This window comes from Vidua chalybeata, chromosome Z, assembly GCF_026979565.1.
Source record: "Vidua chalybeata isolate OUT-0048 chromosome Z, bVidCha1 merged haplotype, whole genome shotgun sequence".
Classification (NCBI taxonomy): Eukaryota; Metazoa; Chordata; class Aves; order Passeriformes; family Viduidae; genus Vidua; species Vidua chalybeata.
In genome coordinates, this window is record NC_071570.1 from 39,686,242 (window position 1) to 39,707,464 (window position 21,223).

At 40.7% G+C, this 21,223-nt stretch overlaps 2 protein-coding genes across 3 annotated transcripts; both read right to left on the reverse strand.

The window, feature by feature from the left end:
• Window positions 1–1,422: 1,422 nt before the first annotated feature.
• DNAJC21 (DnaJ heat shock protein family (Hsp40) member C21) lies at window positions 1,423–14,260 on the reverse strand. 2 transcript variants are annotated; one of them, XM_053932695.1, is made up of 12 exons: window positions 14,022–14,260; window positions 13,789–13,882; window positions 12,795–12,918; window positions 11,761–11,883; window positions 8,478–8,782; window positions 7,086–7,237; window positions 6,651–6,738; window positions 6,274–6,432; window positions 5,593–5,632; window positions 3,422–3,612; window positions 2,958–3,030; window positions 1,423–1,963 (listed from the first exon to the last, which is right to left on the reverse strand). In XM_053932695.1, exons 1-12 carry the CDS (start codon window positions 14,116–14,118, stop codon window positions 1,799–1,801), a joined length of 1,611 nt encoding a protein of 536 aa, XP_053788670.1. In that variant the 5' UTR covers window positions 14,119–14,260; the 3' UTR covers window positions 1,423–1,798. The 2 variants fall into 2 exon arrangements, with proteins under 2 accessions (XP_053788670.1, XP_053788669.1); XM_053932694.1 differs by having other exon boundaries at window positions 2,958–3,033; window positions 14,022–14,259.
• Window positions 14,261–16,555: 2,295 nt separating this feature from the next.
• BRIX1 (biogenesis of ribosomes BRX1) lies at window positions 16,556–21,201 on the reverse strand. The gene is made up of 10 exons (XM_053932335.1): window positions 20,970–21,201; window positions 20,151–20,262; window positions 19,712–19,755; window positions 19,065–19,135; window positions 18,636–18,685; window positions 18,466–18,539; window positions 18,311–18,361; window positions 17,918–18,019; window positions 17,270–17,398; window positions 16,556–16,950 (listed from the first exon to the last, which is right to left on the reverse strand). The coding sequence occupies exons 1-10, from the start codon at window positions 21,171–21,173 to the stop codon at window positions 16,681–16,683; spliced, it is 1,107 nt and encodes a 368-aa protein (XP_053788310.1). The 5' UTR covers window positions 21,174–21,201; the 3' UTR covers window positions 16,556–16,680.
• Window positions 21,202–21,223: the final 22 nt, after the last annotated feature.

Consider the following 21,223-nt stretch of genomic DNA (forward strand, 5'->3'; position numbering starts at 1 on the left):
GCCACTAATCTACCCTGGAAAATAAAATCACAGTGTGACGATTACATGCTTGTTCAGTATCATAAGAACATTCTGACAGATACAGTGTTCAATGAAGGATATGGTGGAATCTGTTTTGTAAATCTACAATTCAGTTCTACAGTGCTGATTTGTAGGAACTGCACACCTATTTTGCCATGATCAAAAAAAAAAAAACTGACTGGATTAACAGGGGATCAAAAGGAGAGGCAGGCATGTGTTCTTTTTTCCCCTGTGAAAATCCTATCAAAATCAGTAATTTTTAGAAAGAGTGACAGAAAGAGTTGGGAAAGAAATTTTAGAGTTAAAACTGTTTACCCTGCCTACAAGGACACACTGTAATTAGAGCATTACAAAATGTTTGCAGACAGTTGACATGTTTCTAATTACTAAATATTTTTATCATGGGGATAAGAAATCCAGTCATCACTCTCTCTAAAATACACTTCTCTTTTCCTCCGTCTGCTTTTGGAATTGCATAGCACACCCATTAATTTTGTAGAGGTGCAAACTCTGGAACGTGGGATAAAATGTTCTTTCTTACATAATCACATTTTAATGTGTAAGGTCGCTGCTTCCTTCAGCTTGCAATAAGAAAACAGATGTTTTGGGCAGTCAGCAAGAACTGTACATTTACCATTATACTTTTATTCCAATTTTAAGATTGGAAAAATTCATTGACCCAATAAAGTACCATGGGGGGAAGAGAGTATTCTGACAGTACTTTAGAGGAACTTTGGAAACAGAGCATCAGTACCTCTCCAAATCTTACTCCATGGGTCCTAAACAATATTGTACAGCCTTTGCTGAGCACTGCCTTCTCTAACTCCATTGATAACTCCTATGTACAAACCCATTCCACTCCAAAATCAGGTGTTTGTTATCCCACCTTTTTTTTTTCTACTGAAGATCAGGCAGATTATGCCTTTAAATAGAAGCACAGTGTCTTTCCTTAGAAATCAGAACAAATTAATTAATTCATGTCACTCATTTATTTCTCCCTCACTTACTCCAGCAAGACTGTTCCACTAGACTTCTTTTCCCAACACCTGCCATGGAGGTATATGTACAAAACAAACAGGAATTGTCAAAACTGATTAAACAGCTTTGTCATCTAACTCCTTCCCTTCTGTCTGCTGCTTAATGTAATTAAGTAATTAGAGAATGGCAGAAGAAAAGCCCATATCTTGGTGGCACTTCATAATTGATAGAGGATCAAGAATCAAAGAATATTCTGACTTGGAAGGGATCCACAAGGATCATCAAGCCCAGCTCTTAAGTGAACGGCCCATAGAGGGATCAAACCCATGACCTGGGTGTTATTAGCACTAACAGAGCACAGGCCCTGCTACTGGCTACACTTACCCTGAGCTGAGCCCTCTCAAAAGAAAAGCAACAGCAAAATGTGTCAAAATAATTTATTATTTCCTCTGTGTGGAGATAATCCATGCAGGTTCTACAGGAACACAGGGTGAGTAGATTTGAGTTACTATTTCCCCACTCGTGGTATGAAAGCTGCTCAGGGCTTTGGACAAGGTGGGTTGGGGGAAGGAACATGCACCTGTGCCATGACACCAAACCATTCTATGACTAAAGGAAGGCTGTTAAGAACAGAAGAAAGTACAGAGTCTTCCACAAGACAGTATTCCTTTTGTGCGTCTTCATTTTTTTCCTACATTGGTACTTGCCTTTGTTTAACTCCAGACACAGGCAGTGTGCATGTTTCAGTTTTGTGGGAGTGTTAATGTACAATTCTAAAGACTGTGACTATAGCAAAGTTCTATCTGTTTTTACGTTTCTCTTTTTTGTTTTTGGCGTTCACAGCTCCGTTTACAGTCGGCGTTGTTGTTGCTCTTGCATGTCCTGTGGCTTTCAGGTGTTCAAACAATTTATTTCGGGATGGAAATGCACAGTTGCAGGTTACACAGTAGATGGGAACTTCATTCTACAATGAGAACAAACCCCAGAATACTTCATATTTGTATTGAATATGTCATCAGTGCAATACACCAATTTCTTGCACACAGTTTCTCCTTAGCAATGAAGCAGGAATAAGCTGTTTGTTTCTATCATCAATATTTCATTATTTATTTACAATTAAACACATATTTTTAAAAAATAAACACAAATATAACTTTCAAAGTGCTTTAAGTAAAATCAAGAATGGAAGCCTTGCAAATCTAATTCAAAGTAAAGAATAGTTTTGATTTCACCAGACCATACAGACAATGCTTTGGGCTTTGAGATGCAGTGAATTTAGTATTGTCGTAGCTGTAGTTACTGCAAAGTTTTGCTCTCCGGCAAGCATCATTATTGAGAAAGATGCAAATAGTACTGCGTGTCACCTGCTGGGTGACAACAGCTCTGTCTTCAGCTGTTTCATTTATTTGAACTGTCTTGCACACAGAACTTCACCAGCTCTCCTAGAAATGAAACTGAGTCCTGCATTTCTCTGTAAGGACAAGAGCTGAAGTTTCAGCTCTATCAAAATTACAGAGGCGGATTTGGTGGACTGGTGGTGACCAAAAAACAGCCTTCTTTGTAGTAATATGACCCCCACCTTTTAGCCCTCCTAAAAAGACAGGCTGAGAAAGATGAAGAGAAGGCTCCAGGGAGAACTCATTGCAGCCTCCCAGTGCCTTAAGAGGGCTTACGTAAAGGAGGGAGAGTGACTTTTTATACAGGCAGTGTGACAGGAAAATGGGAAATGGTCTTAAACTGACAGAGGGCAGGTCTAGATTACACATTATGAAGAAATTCTTTACTGTAGGGGTGATAAGGCATTGGCATAGAGAAGTTGTGGATGCTTCATCCCTGGGAAGTGTCCAAGGCCAGGCTGGATGCAGCTTTGAGTAATGTGGTCTACTGGAACTAGATAATCTTTAAGATCCCTTCCAACCTATGATTCTATTTTAAGTAGCGTAAGTAATTTGACATACCGTTGTTGAGCTCTCTGAAGACACTTTATCAGACTTTTTTGCTTCCTTGGCTTTTTTCCCTTTAGGCTTAGTGCTGCTAACAGACACAGAGGAACCAAAGTAAGTGCACAGGAACATTCAGCATTTACAAGCTTCTGATGTTTTTCAGTTTTCAATGTCTGCTGCCTTCCCCTGTTCTTGCTTCATGCAACAAAATGTAAGTGTATCCAGAAAAAAAAATTATACAGTCAATTATTAATCTCAAAATGTTGAATCAGCTCCTGGGAAGTGATATTGCAGTAATCTGCAGTCAAATACCACTTCCAGAGAAGTTCCTACACACTTTGTTTAGTATCGTATTTATTCAAACCAGTTTTGGTGAGCAGCCCCTAGAGTCCACGTTTTAGAATGAATCTATCCTTGTTTGACAGTATCAAACATGACACGGAATGACACAGCAACTGCAATGCTGAAACTCAACACACCTTTTTGCTTCACTTTTTGTTTCATTCTCTTGGCTGACACCATCTGTAATGCCTGTGTCCTCTGACACAGCACATCTTTGGCCATCATTTACCAACTCCTCTGTTGAGCCCCTGTCCTTCTCCATGCTGGGCACTTCCTTTTGTTCAACTCTTTCTTCATCAGCACTTTGATCAAAAGAGTCCTCATAACTCTGTCCAAACAGAAAAAATCCAAGTTAAATACTTTCAGTTCGTTAATGACTATGTTTATAGTATTATACTCATTTACCTCAAACATGGGTGGGCTGGGAGGAGAGAAAGCCATGGACCCTCTTAATTTTACTGTGTGTTTTCAGTGAGACTGTAACATGTAAAACCTTAGTTCTCCTGTTTTGAAAGATGAGGCCACCTGTGGTGAAGGGAAGAAACACCAATAAAACAGCCTCTGAAACTACAGAAGAGGAGAATGAAGGTAGCTTTCAACTTACACACAGGGTACATCCTGTTCTGACTACCATTTCTTATTTCACAGATAGTGGCTTGGCTTATGACTTTGCGAAGGGTTAATTATTTAGACTAAAGTTTTCTCTGCCAGAGAACTCAAGGACACTCAAGCCAAAATAACTGAGCTGATTGAAATTAGGTAGACACACTGTATTTTCCTTCCCTAGCAGATACTGGCAGCCTTTTCCATGTGCCAGACTAGACTCAATACATGAAATTTGGCAAAATATCAACTCCCTGTCTGAAGCAGAACAGCAAAGCTCCCAAAAGCACAATAACAAATTTGACCTAACACGACATTAATGCAACTCTTACCATCTCTAGTGCACAGTCTCAGCTACCTGAAAAAAAACTTGGCTAATCCTAACTTCAGGAAAAGAAAATAAAACCCACAGAGATTCTCAGTACTCCACAATGCTTGGCAAAGGATGGAGGTGAGGATTTCCCAGCACAAGATTCTGGCTTCTGCAACACAAGAGTGGCACCTACTGTCCAGGCTGTAGCAAACTGATGGAACAGAGCCACAGTGACTATGTGCCACCTCTGCAGTGAGAACAGACCTTCTGGTCTCAAACAGAGGAGGAAAGAGTTGACTGAAGCCTCATGGCCTGCATAGAAACATGAAGGTCCAGCCAATACTCGGACTATGTAACTGAACCATCCAGTGTGAAGCCAGGAAGCTTCAGATGCTTGAAAGTCTCAGGGAAGTTTCTTAAGAACAAGAGATAATGATGGAGTGGGAGAGGGCAGAAAAGGTGAACAGAGGATAGGAAATCAAAAGGGAAAGCATGGAAGAGGCAGGACCTAATACAGACAGCTCACTGGAACAAGGCTAGGACTGAGGAGTAAGTACTTGAAAAGGATAAAGTTTGAGGAAGGCAGACAGAGGAGCATGCTGACTATGACACCCCTGCCACTCAAGCCTGAAACAGCTTTCTCTTGGTGAATTATATCTGCTGCTGTCAGCACAGATCTGTGATATCACACACAGACAGATCCTGGAGTACAACAGATTGGTGTTACTTTTGTTTGCATTTCAAGAGAAAGGTGGAATGGATGTGTTCATTCCAACAGCTACAGTGCCAGCAGGAAACCAATACTGTGGCAGTCTTTCGACTCCCTCTAAATTAGAGATTAAAAAACAATGCATTATACCAAGTCCTACAACTAAAGCCAGAAGTGACCACCAAGCTGAGCTCTTTATGCACCAAGGCCACTACTGGTCTTACTGATAAATTCCTTGCATTCTCCATATCTGCCTATTTCCCTCTGTTTTTCTTATACTTCAGACTACAGCCTTTTTAGAATCAGCACCACATATTAGCATCTGCACTAAGAACAAAGTGAGGTCTATTATATTATTATGATAAAATATGATTATAATAAGTCTAATAAAACTTACTATGGGGACAAAAAAGAATTAAAAATACTTTAAAATAGTTTTCAAATTCTGTGGATTTCAAGTTCTCCTATTTTGCAGGACAGAGATTATATGATTATAATAAGTCTAATAAAAGTTATTGTGGTGACAAAAAAGAATTAAAAATATTTTAAAATAGTTTTCAAATTCTGTGGAATTTCAAGTTCTTCTATTTTGCAGGACAGAGAAATAATTCATCAGGAGTTAAATGCTGGTTTTGGCTTTTTAAGAAAACTGGGTTGTAAAGGTCCCAGAGTATACTACATACCTTCATTGTTTTCTGCTTCTTCCTTTGTTTCTTTGAGAGCCTGTAAAGATAATTTTTAAATTACCTTTTTTTTAAAGAAAACCCTCAAAACCTAGTAGGATTTCTAAAAAGATATCAAGCTATACTTTTCCTTTATCCTCTTAACATGATATTAGGTAACCACAAAAAGAAAGTTACTCAGGCCAGAATTAAAACAATAGGTCTCCCTATACTTAATGCATTTAGTAAAGCATTTGTTCTGCTCAGACTGAACCCAAAGATAAACACCAGTGAGACAGCCGGGATTATGATCTGGGTGTTTAAAAAATTAAGTTGTGTAACAATTCTGATTTTGAGCACACTCATTTTCTATTTCTGCCAGCATTCAATTGACAGTAAGTACCAAATCAATAAGCACAAGCTCTGGAGAAGTCCCTCTGCTTAAAAAATAACAAACCCTTCTTTTCCTTAACATGTAACTTTAGGCAGCAGAGAAAACATAAGTCTGTTGTTTTATGGCACTTAAATGCAGCCATACAAAGGCATGTGTTTTACTGGAACTCTGATGCTAAGAAGTATTTCAAATTGCACAATACTAAGAGCAATGCAGCAGCAAATCATCAGGAGCTCCCTCTGAAGGCCACTGAGACTTAGTAAATCATGAGTAATGATTAAAGTCAAAATTAAAACTATTTGAAGTACTTCTGTTTGGGTATGCCTTCTGTTTCTTCCTCCTCTTTGGTCTGTATTCCATCTGCATCATCCAAAGACACAGGAAATTTCCCTTCCTCCTCTTCCAATTGCTGTCGTAACAGCGATACCATCTCTCGATGCTTCTTTGATTTTTCGTGATTCTTCATGCTGTGAAGACCAGATTGTTACTGCAGGTTGCTCTGAGCAAACATACATTAACATATAAATTAACAACAGGCCCATTATCCACTACTAAGTATGGACAATGTCTTTACTGCAAAGACAACACTCATCATTATGTGAAGTTAAAAATTCTCTAAAATGCAGTTTTAAATGACTTAAAACCCAACACCTCCGCTCCCAAATCCCCAACCACAAATACTTACGCTTTCTCAGTTTTTAACAATTTGTCACAAGCAGGGCAGTATAGACCATCAGCAAGTTCAGCTTCTTCAGTTTCATTATTCAGTTTGTCTGAAGAAATCAGTGGGGATCAGAGAGACAAAGTCAGATGAGCAATTTTTTAATAAATTTAAAATAAATTTTAAATAAAAGAAAATAGTCACAGCACTGACAATCAATTTCTCCAGTACTACTGACACACAGACAGCTCAAGATAACCTCACCAAATCAGACACTGGTGTAAATTAACAGCTGCAGCTTGTTCAAAGGAAAACACCAGAGAGGGACAGACTCTAGACCAGCATTCTCAAAAGGAGGGAGTGAGTTGCATTACAGTCAGAACCATGAATCTGAGGCTGTAAGTGAGCCATACTCATACTGCAGTGACTCAGTATATATCACCTCCCTACACACCATACCTTCAATGCCTTTTGTCTCCTGTTCTTCTAATTCATCTTCACCACCTGATCCATCTCCAAATTCCTTTTCATATTGTGCCTCCATCTCTTGCAGCTCTTTCTCCAGATCTGACATAGTTATCCAGCTCTGCTCTTTGTAGTGCTCAGCAAGCCTGCAAGAAGAATATAGTAAATTCTACACTGTGTTCCTGAGATAGGAACTACAGGAACAGTGTTACTGAAAGATAACTTCTACTTAAAGATAACTATTCTTCTTGGGCATCTCAGGAGGAAAGTTCTGAATCTATTAGGGTAGAGCAAATAATTGGAAATCTGAGCAATCTGAGTTAATTTGTGATGTCAATGGGCACCTCTACACTGCAAGCAAAGATATTAACATAGGTGGGTCCTGGTTGAATTTCAGGCAGTATGGTCAGTATCAAGCTGACAGCAAGGAAGTCAGCTCAATCCTACTCTAAGATCCAAATTCACAAAAAATACAGGACAAAAATATCCACAGGCACATTACTCCTTGACTGTGCACTATGGGAATGTACCAGCTCAGTTTTTCCAATTTAAGTGTGCCCCAAGTTATCAAATATGGTATCACAGGACAGCTGAATTTTGCTCCAGCTAGCTTCTAGCCTCAGAATTATCAAGCCATTTGTCAGTAAATGCATAACCCTACTTTATTGTCCCTAAAGAGGGAAAGTACATATGTATATATAGAAAAATAGTACATAATATACTCCATATATGTTATTACATAATTTTTATCAATATGCCGTTACTTTGCAAGTGCACTCTTAATAAGAATTCAAGCTCCTCCCTCATACATACAAGCAAAGAGTTCTTCCAGATGAAAAAATAAATTGTGGCTCTAGTTGAGAGACCACCTCTTCCTATTTTGGCAAAAAGCCAAACTTCAACACTGCATTTAGTGCAAGGAAAGAGTCCTTTCCAAAGAGTCAGAAGTGAAAACAAAGCTAAGCTCATTATCCCCGCTTTCTTTTTAACAGGTACAGCTCCAAGGCACATGAAGGTGATCTAAGTCCAGATTGCTATAGTCCTGTTCTCCCTTATTCTACAACTTACATTCTTTTTTCTCTAAAAGAAAAAAGAGAACTATTAAGTTTTACTTCCCCAGCTAAAAAAAGCCACTGGGTTCTGTGCTATTACAGCGAGTTACCCACAGCTCCCAGATAACCACTCCCCAGTTGTCTTAGATTTCTACAAGTCAGTACAATGCAGAAACATGAGTTTTAAAAAGCTCACACTTGAGACCAAATACCTAAAATTTTCAAGGATGTTTAAAAAACCAAGTGGAGCTACTATCAGCATCTATGTCTATATCGTATCCTCATGGATGGTTTCTTCATTAAAAAAAAAAAAAATTGTTCCACATGTACATACTTGGCTTGTTTTAGCTTCTGTTGCCTTCGAAATTCCTCTGCTTTCCTTGTTTTTTCTGCATTTTGTTCTTCTACAAGTTTTCTGTGAGCCTGTACTCTTTTATCCCTTTTACGAATAAAGGCTACTAGCTGACGGATCAGTTCATTCCTCTCTTTCCTTGCTTTCTCTCTCGTTTTCTTGTTCTCTTTTTCCATAGCTCGTTTCTCCCAGCGGTTTGAGGCTTGTCGTGTGTCATACTCTTCTTTCCAAGCAAAGTTTTTCTGAGTACAGAAACTCTGCCAATATGCATAGAAAGGGTGGACTACCTATAAGAAAAAGCAAAACTAAGTCACTTGTTGAGGAGGGACAGAAAAAGCAGAGAAAATAATTCAGGGCTTTTGTAACCATTTTTTTATGAACTTTATACAGGCCACAGTTTTGCCTCAAAGCAGTGAAGATTTAGAGAAACTTCTAACATCATCCTTGAAGTTTAGAAGCACATAAATTCAACAATCTTGTCTAAACTGTTACAAACTGCAACTTTTAAAAATGTCCCCCTGCAGAATTGGATCACACTGACACTAGTGTCCAACTACTTAGCTGTGCTGTATTTCTCCTGTCAAACTGAAAAGCACAATCAGAATCACACATGCTGCCTGCATGCTGGTATTTACCTACAAATCTCCACATTAAACCACACCAGAGGTCAGCCATACATTTGCACAGCATAAAAAAAGCAAAAAATGAATACATAATGCTATTTCTTCCTTGTTTATTCTCTCTCTTTCCCGAGAAGACAGAAATGAATAGCCCTTGATGATACAACAGCAAGGAGTTATGACTTGCAGAGTTTAACAAATGGCTATGTGAAGAAACATTTACTCCTGTTTTGTTAGCAAACTGTAGGCTAAAAATTATGCCCCCTAGCTTTCATATTAAAATAAAAAGTAAGTGATTGTTATTTATTCTCCTCCCTTTTACTATTCATGTGTAAATGCTGGACTAATAACATGGCATCATAACAACTTTGGGTTTGTTCTTTCTTTCTCTCCAAATAATTATTGTCCTTCTGCATTTTGTATATTCAGCAAGATATGCCTAAACTCCATTCTTACACTACTTGCCCCATCAATCTTCCTTTTTACTACTCACTTCTATATGCCCAACTGCTCGTATTTTGGGATACCTTATAGAAATATTTAACCTCATGGTTTAATGTTTTCTTCTAGTGAGTCCTCTTCTTCTTCTGCCAATTTTTATTTACAGGAACTATAACTATAAATTGTTATTCACAGGAACAACTCAACAGTAACTTCCGGTAGCCTATCTACATGTGAAGTTCATGGCTGTGGCTTCTAGCAGGCAAGTCACTACAGTTTTTTTCTGCTATCACAAACCAATAAACATTCATATTTCATCCAATAACCCAAGCAACATTAGACTACCTACCTCAGACTTCTGCTTCAGAAGATGATACTTCTGTGCAAAAGGATGCACACCCATCAACTGATGACAAGGACCATCCTCCCCTTCAGCAGATGTATAAGGTGGGACTCTCCCCATTCTCAGCAGCTACCTTAACAACCTGCACATGTCTGGCACTCACCAGAAGCCTTTACAGCAGCCCTTGCTGAACTCACATGTGGATTTTGTTTTGCTTGCTATGCAAACCTGAAGCTGATCACTTTTGTTGACCTGAAAGTCTTCCCTTCCCATGAATGCTTGTGAACTCATGGCCTTAAGAATATCTTTCCTGGCTGTCTGGCTCCAATAAAGCTGCCTCTCAAGCTTCTTGTGAATTCATAGAGTACACCAAACCAGAGAGCATTCATATCACAGATTTTGAAGCCTTTATATGGGTTTTGTAGCTCCTTTCTAAAACTTTTTTTCCCACTATATTCCTACTGTGTAGAGAAGTGAGCACTGCAATGCTGGAATCCTATGACAGTGTAATCTCTTTGTCTGAATAGAAGACAACAGGGAAAATTACCTTTCTACTTAACAGAAGCTATTTCCTATAAAATACTCCTATGAATCCCTAGGGGGGAAAAAAAACTGTCTCTGCTTCCAGAACAGCGTGAACTAGGCAGATGTCAAAGCATGTTGAATTAGAATTCCAGTCCTTTTTGCAGTTATTAATTGACATCTTAAAAAAGCATTAAAGCTATTTTGAGTCTATAATCCTATCTGTCCCATGGCCTCAAAACAAGCAGTTTTCAAAAGATGTTTCAAGATAGCGACATTAAAAGACATATTTTAGCTGGTTCAGAGATACTGTGTATTCTTCCTGGGAAATATTTCAGTTTGTTAAGCCATCCTGTAACTTCTCCCCACATCCAAATACCCTTTCTGGCACCTCTTAAGAAGTTTGATTTGTAACTTTTGTTTCCAATTCCAGTCAAGTTTGGTACCACTGAAGCAACTAACTTTTACGGTATGAATCAATTCAAATTTCATAAATAATTATCCATACTGAGAAAGTGACAGGGAGAAGTACCATACTAGAAGCAACATTTGAGTGCACTTCACACTGTGCAGTTATTCCCTAGGGAAAGTGTTATCACCTCATTATTTAATTTCAACACAGAAATACTGATAACCTTAAAAAAAATCCCAAATCTGATAGTCTGATAGATTATAACAAATAGTTGGCAAACCAGATGACAAAAATTCAAGTCATACAAGTATCCATACACTTTCTTCTCTTTCTTCACAAAGGAAAGCATGCAATTTTTTCTGAATCAGATCTGACTACAAGCTAATTGCAGATGACAATGTAATCATAATGGAAGCTCACACTGCCAGTCAACATCACATCTATTTTCTAAAGGCTGTGCTACATACTAAGTGCAATGCAGTTTGCCTGTATGAGACAAGACACTACATGTTACAGGAAAAAAAAAATTAGCTCAGTAACGTAAGTTGTGTTAAACACTGGTAAACTACTCTCATCAGAATGCAAAGAAAACATCCATTCTTTTGCTTTATAGGTCTTGCACTAGACTTAAATTCCATTGGCATAATTGATGGTTGGCCCTGTGAAGCATCTGTCTGACAACTCACCCTGCAAGTCTGGCTAATGCTATAGTCCAACAGGAAATATCAGTTTTAATTCACACAAATATGAATCAGACCACAGGCACTTTCTTTGCATGCTATGCAAAGAAATGTATATGATCTACAACAGTAGAAAATAACCACAGATGTATGATATTCACCTCAGAGATCAGCAGGCACCCTTCCTTTGGGACAAACTAATGGTTTAACTCCATTACCTGCAGCTCAGTTTTATACTTGTCCTTACCGTATCATAGTCACTATGGGAATATCCAAACATAGGGAATTCTTCACTATCTTCCTGTGTCATATATTCCAACTCTTCCTTCGCAATCTTCTCAAAAACTTGTCGATAGACTGTAAAGAATCCCTTAAACAAACAAACAAACAAACAAACAAATAAATAAATACATCTTTTGCATGGCACAATAATAGATGTACAAATGCTCAGGTGCAGCGTATTTTAGAGAAACATTGCTACACTGCAAGAGCAACTCAAAACCAGGATAAGGGCCTTGTAAACACTTGCTTGAGGTACAAGACCCTTCTTCATAAGGTTCCACTATCTCTCAAGGCTTTTATTTCCATCTTCCTCACACTGTCTCTGTCTCTCTCATGTGTAGTCCAACACCAATTTTAAAAGAAAGAAAGTTTCTATATGCTGGAGATGGTGATAAGTTTCTAGTTACACAGAATCAAGTTCTGTGGAAGTTCCAGACAAAAAATTCACTATAAAATATCCTATATTCTTCTAGATTAATATGTTACTAACTGACTACTAGTACAGTAACAAAAGGGCAGGTAAGTATTTCCTCTGGTGGATGTTTTTCTAATCACCTGGAGCTTTTCAATGTATTAAATATTATGAGTGAGTATTTTAAAATCCAATGGGAAATTCAAAAATCCAATAGGGAATTCAATTATAGCAAGCACACCTTCCCCCAAAGGCAATTGTTTCATTGCTTTTCTGTAATTTTCAGCATTCTAGCTTGATAAACCTATTCCTAAATAAACAGATAGAAAGCCCTGGAACACTTCACTATATAAGATAAATAAACAATATGCACACATCTGTAGTTGTACAGCAAAGCTGGACATTTTGATTAAGTAACTGTTGGACAATATGCAAGAATTAAAGCCTCTCTATACATCCAGGTTAAGTTTTGTCTTAGGTTTGTGTAAGCTGTGCCAACAATTCTACATATAACTTTAACACAAAACAAATGCCAATACTTATAATGAAATTTAAGCTGATTAATTAAAGATTAATTGACTCCTTACCTTTTCATCATCTCCATATCCAGAGTAACAGCTAACAGTGAAATAGTGCAGCAGATCTAAGCTATCATCTTGAAAGTCTCCATCAACTCCCCCTTTTAGCAGAGCCTCCCTGTGATTATCATACCTAGAAAAAATTCACGGCATCAAGGATGACACAGAACACCCCTCAGTGCTCATAAACTTACACAGTATGCCTACATCATCACTGTATAGCTTAACCCACTGTCCGTAATTTGTCTCTCACATTCAGTCTTCAGAGAGAAAAAAACATGACAGACCCAGTAGATATTCCCTCTTGACCTTTACTTTACTTACTTTACTTTATCAGCAATATCTAGAGCAATAATTCCTCAAGAGCCAACTACAGATCAATCAGATTTGAGAAAGATGCCTCACCAAACTTCCAGAAAGGGCTAGGGCATTATTTAAATCACCCAATACTTGCATGCACTCAAAAAAACCCCATTCATACATAAGCACATAAAAACTGAAAAACAGTCCTGTATTTTCAAGGAGGACAAACTCAGGGGAGGTGGGTTTGGCTGTGTAATCTGGTAGATGCTTCAGCCCATGTGAAAAACAAGCTAAAAAGAATATTTAGAATAGCGATCCCTTAGAGATGCGTATGTGTGTATTTCAAATTAGAACTGAACACCTCTATGCACTGCCTAAGTCCTGAGGGCTGACCAGAGCTGCCTTGAAAAGCTGCCCCGTGCTCGGGTAGGAGGAAGCAGGCCAAGCCTGGCTGTTCGCAGGGCGCTCCCCGGGGCCCAGCATGCCTTCAGCTCCCGGCACACCACGAGGAAGGTGAGAGTGCGGAGCTGTGCCCCTCCACGGCGCTGCACGGCTCTAACTCTTGCAAAGCCCAAAACCAGTCGGCTGCCCCTGCCCACCGCTGCCCGCGCTGATTTGCAGCGAGGCCCAGGAGCAGCACAGGACAAGCCCTGGCACAGCCAAGGCTAATAAAGCCTCTGCCAGGCCAAGCGCCGCTCACCAGGCCCGTTCCTGTGGGTCGCTGAGCACGTCGTACGCCGCCTGGATCAACTTGAACTGCTCCGCTGCCTCCTCCGCGTTCTCGAGGTTTTTATCTGCAGGACAATTTAACGAAACCGTGTCAGCGGCGCTCAGGCTCGGCGGCAGCAGCCGCCCCGCCGCCCCCGGCACCGAGCCAGGCGACGGCGCGGTGCCCCCGCACCGCGCGGGGCCGGGGCCGGGGCCGGGCCGTACCCGGGTGCCAGCGCAGCGCCAGCCGGCGGTACGCCCGTTTCAGCTCCTCCTCGGCGGCGTCGCGCCTCACACCCAGCACCTCGTAGTGGCACTTCATAGCGATGGCGGCAGCGGCCGGCGGAGCGGGAACACCGGGCACGGCGCCCCGCGCCGGGAGGGGCGAGGCCTGCAGCGGGAGGAGCGAGGCGGGAGGGGAGGGACCTGCGGCGCGGTGTCACCCGGCTGCCGGCGGCGCGTTGGGAGCGCTTCTCCGCGGCCGGGTTCGGGCGTGCGGTCGCGGGGTGTGAGATTAACCGGATACCTTGTGCTGGAATTCACACAATCAATGAAGGTGGAAAGGCTCTCCGAGATCATCGAGTCCTACCTGTGACCCAACACCACCGTATCAACCGGCACTGAGTGGTACGTCCAGGTTTTTCTTAAACACCTCCAGGAACGGTAACTCCACCCTCCCTGGGCATCCCATTCCAATGTCTAATCACCCTTTCTTGAAAAAATGTCCAACCTTGACGTCCCCTGGCACAGCTTAAGGCTAGGTCCTCTTGTTTGATTTCCAGTTGCCTCAGAGAAAAGTCTGACCCCAACCTGGCCAACCCTTCCTTTCAGGGAGCTGTAGAGTGCAATGAGGTCACCCCTGAGCCTCCTCATTTCCGGGGTAAATACCCCTGCTTCTCTTAAGACCTGTGCTCCAGACTTTGTTGGGCTTCACAGCTTGGTTTCCCTTTTCTGAATTTGCTCCAGCACCTCAAAGTCCTTCCTGAACTGACGAGTCCAGACCTGAATATAGGACTCAAGGTGAGACCTCGTTAGAGCTGAGCACAGGGGAAGAATAGCTTCCCTAGGCCTGCTGGCCACACTATTTCTGAAATAGATATTTCTGATTCCTGTGGGTGTTGAGGAGCTCAGAGGCACAGCCTGCACAGCACACATTCTCAAGGTAGCTTTTTTTTATACCTATGCTCTTCAGAGATTTTAGGGTTGGTCCAAGTCGCTTTCCTTCTCTAGGTCAGGTGTGTATCAGTGTACACAAACTGAGCTTTGGATCAGACAGCAAGATCTAGAGGCCCTGATCTCGCAGTAAAATCTGGAGGTCCTAATCTCAGTCCTTAATCCAAATATGGCAAATTGAACACGAGTCAGCAGTGCCCTGGCAGCCAGAGGACCAACCCTGTGCTGGGGGCATCAGGCACAGCATCTGCAGCCAGGCAAGAGAGGCAATTGGTTTTTTCAGCTTGGAGAGGCTGAGGGAGGACCTCCCTTCCTCCTCCCTCCAGGTTTTGGCTGGAATGGAGTCAATTTTCATCACAGTAGCAGGTAGGGAGCTGTGTTTTGGATTTGTGCTAAAAAAAAAGTGTTGATAGTAAAAGAAATGCTTGCATTATTGCTGAGCAATGCTCAGACTCACAGCTGTTTTTGCTTCTCACCCCACCCTCCAGAGAGGGGTGGACAAGAAACTGAGAGGGGACACAGCCAGGGCAGCTCACCCCAGCTGACTACTGGGCTATATTAACACAACACGGCACCATGCTCAACATACAAAGCTGGAGGAAGAGGGGGGAGCATTCCAAGTGACACATTTGTCTTCTTGAATCACTGTTACCTGTGATGGAACCCAGCTTTTTGGGAAGGTGAATACCTACCTCCCCACAAGACTTAGTGAATTCCTTGTTTTGTTTTGCTTCTCTACATGGCTTTTGCTTTACAAAAAGCTTTGGTTTTTGCTGAACAGTCTTCATTTCAAGTCACAACTTTTCACTTCTACCCTTCCGATTCTCTTCTCCACCCTACCAAGGGAGTGAGCAGGCAGCTCTCTGGGGCTGAGTTGCCAGCTGTGGTTAAATGACAGTGTGTCAGGGAAGTTCCAGTTGGCCACCAAGGCTCTTTACAGATGGTCAGTTCCCAGGGAAGTGGTAATGGCACCAAGCCTGTAAAGAACTAAAGAGGGTCTGTATGATGACCTCAGTCTTATGGCTTAGTGTTACATAGTTCTGCAAGGAGTTAAGTTGGAGTCAATTATACTGATGAAGGTCCTTTCCAACTCAACTGTGTCTATGTATGACTATGTGAACTGAGCACATGCCTATATTCACCAGTCTTTCTTTCCAGTCATATGGCACGCAGACCACTTTGCTGCAGAAGTTATATGGGATTTCCCTCACCCTGCTAGGTGGGATGATACTTAGAACTTAACAGGTCAGCTTCCTCTCAAACCAGTTGTGTATTTTCAGCTTTAAGATGCTGGAAATTGAAACACAGGTATCAGAAACAGGAAAACAGGAAACAGAAACAGGGCATGAGGAAGACTTTGAAACACAAGAAAGTTTGGGGGAACGCAGAACTAGAAAGTGGAAGAACCAGGTCATGAGGTCAGGAACTGTGAACTAAAGGTATATAATAAAGAAATAGCCCCAGGGAAGTTGTCCAGAGCAACTTGCGGACAACCCATCCCTGGAAGTGTTTAAGGCCAGGTTGAATGGGATGCCATGTTATTCCTCAAAACCCAGAATCCCAGAAGACAATAAAAGAATGCAATCTTTATAAAGAAATGTATGTTTTGTTCACTTAAAACTGAAGTTCAGACATGCTTGTCTGTACAATGTGAATTCAAATATTTACAGTATTTGGTTGATATTGTATGAAGTTTCATTCCTTATAACATCTACGCAGATCCTTCAGTTCTGAATAGCTTTTTTTGCTTCTTCCTCTGAATTTTGCGAAGCTTCTTCTTATCTTTAACAATTGGCTTTGACTCTGGTTTCACAAGCTGTATTTCCACTGGCTTCTCTTCAGCTGGAGTTTCAAAGACTACTTCGGTAGGATCTTCTTCAACAAGGACCTTAGTCCCTTTTTTCTTAATCTTTTGCACTTCCTTCACTTGTTGCTTCTCTCTAAACTTAGCTGCCACTGACAATCTTAGCAGCCGGCGATGCTATAAAAATAAGAATTTAAATTTCATCATGCTTCAAATAAGCACGATGGAACAAATCTGGTATTAAAGAAACTAATTTCTTTAATGCTAATTTCTCTGCTTAATGGCCAAGACCCTCAGTGTAATGTCATCTTTTCAGTGACATGACTTCTGCATTCACTTCATGATTACAGAACTACTCTGCTCTCAAACTGTCACCAGTTTAGGGTACTACAAGGGGTCATGGGGAAAGGCATACTTGATGCTCCTATATAGACTGACTGCAAGGCTTTCAAATTAGTTGCTAAATGAAAGAAAAAAAAAAGACACAGCTACTTACCATATTTGGGGACTGGTAATGAGGATTTTCATAGAGAGTTGGTCCTCCAAAGCTACCTTGGAAGATTTTTATGAGGTTCAGGACAAAACGAGGCCCAATTTCTACTAGAGATGCATCTTCTTCTATTATCTGCAATAAAAATAAAATTTTCTCCATTTCTCACAGATTGAATCAAAGCATATGACCTAGCAGGCACCTTGCATATGGTAATACACAACTGAATTTAAATTCAAGATAAGGTACCTGATTAGCTAGATTTGCATAAACTCAGTCCTGTACATAAAGCAGTTTTTTGAAATTCAAGCAAGCTTTTGGAGTACTCTGTATTTGTGAATTCCTTCTACAGAAAGTGAGCTCTAGATCACTTTGGGTCAAAGCAGCAATTTTGGTTAAGGCACAGTTTAGGCCTTGGGTAGTATGTCCTGCTACCAAGACATCCCTCACAGAATCGCAACTCAGTGAATGCAAATTCAGTGAACCAGATCTCTCCAGACATATGGGAGAAGGGAAGTCATTTCAGGACACTGACTCTTCAAGCACTAGGGGCTGGCATATCCTGTAACAATAATAATGATTATTTTATTTAATGGATTTTATATGAAGTTACTCTGCTGACCTCCTTTTCAAGAGCTAGGAGAGACCACTCACCTGGTAATTGCGAAACCAGATCCTTTCATCAGTGACTGTGAAGGTGAAAACATGATCGACAAAAGGCTGGCTTTTGGGGTGGTACTGTGGTGTACCAAATATCTGTAATAAAAGGCAGTGTTTCTGAACATCTGCAATTTAAGAAGTCAAACATAAATGGCTCATTTTAAACTCCTTTTAATTTACTAAGTTCCCAAACCAAGGTTACACTTCATAACCCTAAATTTAAGAAAAAGTGTCTGAGTCATGCTAAGAATATGATCCCAATCCTTTGTGATCTTTTCAAAGTTCAGAAGTGTAAAACTGCTACTTGAAAAAAAAAAACATTTGCGATTCTTAAGTATGTTGCCCAAAAACATTTCCAGTGAAGATACACTAGAACTATAGACTGACCTGAATAAACAATTCTTTTAGCAGGGCATAGTGTGGCTCTCGGTCAAATATCTACAAAAAATAAAAATGTTATTTTACATACAAGGCTAAATGCAATAGTCAAGCAAAAAGAGTGAGAAATGAAAGTACCCAAATGAAATAAAACCTGTACTTACTGGATCAAAAGACAAAAGGGGTCTTGAGCCCCTTAGGCAATTTCCTGTCATCTTCAACTCAGCCAGTGTGTGAACTACAGTGATAAAAAAAAAAAACAAACTTATTACTTACAGAAAATGTTTAGGACAGAATAGCAAGAATACATACACAATAATGTCCACCAGCTTACCATTCTGCACCAAGAATTTAGCAGATGGTCCCTGGGGTGTGTTTGAAAGCCTTCAGAGGACAAGTGGTGGGGAAGAGAGAAAGAAAAATGTCAACAGCAAGCAGAATACATGCTGGATTTCCACACACTCCACACACTCCAACCAGTTGTTCCTTCATTAAAGTAGTTTCTGTTACTTTTATAGCTGTACTGAGTTCCTTTAACATGCTCATAAAGACTTGTTTTCTAAATAATTTTGTAAAATGCTTCTGCAAACAGTCTCTGCAAAAGCTGTTCATGCACTGCAAATTTGCACTATCCACAGAAGCACAATATTAGAACAAATTTAACTAAAGTACTTCATGCATCTTCACTGTTAGAGTAGGACACTTCAGCTAGAACTGAAGCATTTGCAGCTATGAACAGAAATGTAATAAAACATTTTCTTACCACATGTAGAGATCCTGTTTCTTTTTGGCTTCAAAAAAGATGCACTTATTGCAGTTTTTCATTTCACACACCTACACAAGCCACATCAAATTAGCTGCTTACAAACATTCTGAAGACATTTTTGATAACTTTCCACATTCATCTCTAATATTTTCCCCTCTCCAAAATGCAACTTCAAAAGCAAAGATCTTGTCTTATTAAATGACATCTACTGACACCCAAATTTTGGTTTGGCTTATTGTTAAATTTTGCGTGCTTACTACAAGGAGTAATAACCTCATTAAAGTTACAAACAACATAATACAAACACAAGAGCATTAGGTTCTAGCTTCAGAACTATCAATGTCCTACTACATTTGGGCTGGCGGCATATTTGTGTCCTGCATTGTTCAAGCATAAGCTGTACTACACTTCTCCCCTACACAAAAAATCACATTATGCTGTATTTCTTCATGATGAAAATCTGTATCTAATTAAAAGTTTCATTCTGGTTTTATTAATCAAAAGTCAACTTTTGGCTTTTTGAGTATCAATAATTTTCACCTATGAAGTTACACTTTGAACTTGGTTGCCCCTTTCCCTTGCATACTGAATTTCCATAGAAAATAAAATAAAATAAAGAAGCACCAAGACAAATCCTGAATTACCTCATTGATTACAAATAACTGGTCTTTACGGTCCATTTTAGTATCTGGAAGACAAAACCAACATTTACAAGGCTGGAAAACCAATTTAATACAAGAGATTTTTTGAACACTCAGATGTTTTGCAAAAATTTTAATAGTTTATAAATGAAAGGGTAATTTTCAAATTGTTTCTGTCCTGTTATGGAATAAATAAACATAGCAACAAAAATAACTGTGCAGGTTCAGGACTGATGCCATAGGATTAACTTCTCAGAAAATACTATGATACAACAATTGCTGTACTTGTTGGCTCAAAAGGTGTTTGTTTAAGATACAAGTTTTACAAGTTTCACCAAAACTCTTCTGTACCACATTTAAAAAATAAAAGAACAGGTTGTTAAGAGCTTTTGGCTTAAAAGTATGCCCAAAATATAAGTTAGGAATGATGTTCAAACCCCACCTGCTTTAGAGTGAGGCATCAATGTCCTTAAGTCCTGCATTAGGTGTCTTGTTCTGAAATTAATTCCACGAGAAGAGAATATCAGCACTCGCTCCTTGTTTTTCCATTTGCCCTAGAAAAAAAAGACACAACAGTCATGTGGGAAGCTTCCAGCCTTAATAATATTATAACGCAGCAAAAATAAAAGCTTGGACAGTAAATACAGAAAGACACAGCAAGAACCTTAGTTTTGATCTGCCCACGCAGACAGAACCACGCTCTCAGCAAGAGTGGAGATTTCCCTACAGCATAGGGGGGCACTGCTTTTACAGGAGGAACCGTCCTCATCCTGATCCACAGCGTGCCCTCAGGCACTGGGCAGGCACAGCCTTTCACTCCCATCCAACTACTAAAAAGCCACGTGCATCGCTTATTTTCCTGCAAAATGGGCTGAGGGACAGCCCCAGAGCACAGCCCAGCTTCTCCTGTCGACAAGCGTATTGTGAAATCTTCGTGTTTACATGCAGTACTTCACCTTTTTCCTACAAGCAAACAATTACCGAAACCTTCTCCGTATGATTCTTAAATGGAACGGGCAGTTTCCATACAGCTTCTGTATACAACAGAATTGCCCAACTCTTTCAAATACATCTAAACTGAGGTAACGCATCTTACAGACATGGACCAGGATAGCGCTTTTCGCGTATTTCCACAGAAACAACGCACCACCACGTTTACTTTTAGTCGTGCTGGTATTATAAAAGATTACGAATAAACCTCTCTGTCACGGCTTAGCCGCGATCCCTCAGACAACCCGAGCCCCGGGCCGAGCGGCGGTACCTGGGACACGGGCGGCGGGATGCTGTACTCCTGCGGCGGAGTGCTGCGCTCCCCAGGGTCGCCCTCCGGCGCCGCCTCGCCCGCGCTCGGGGCGCTCCTGGCGCGCTTCGCCTTCCCCGCGGCCAGCGCTGCACGCTTTCTCTTGGCGGCCATCTGTCCCCACGCCATGCCGCGCTCGCTAATCACCCGCTCCACTTCCCGCATCACGTTTCCTGTGCTGGCGAGACTGTGATCTCACTTCCTGCGCTCACGCC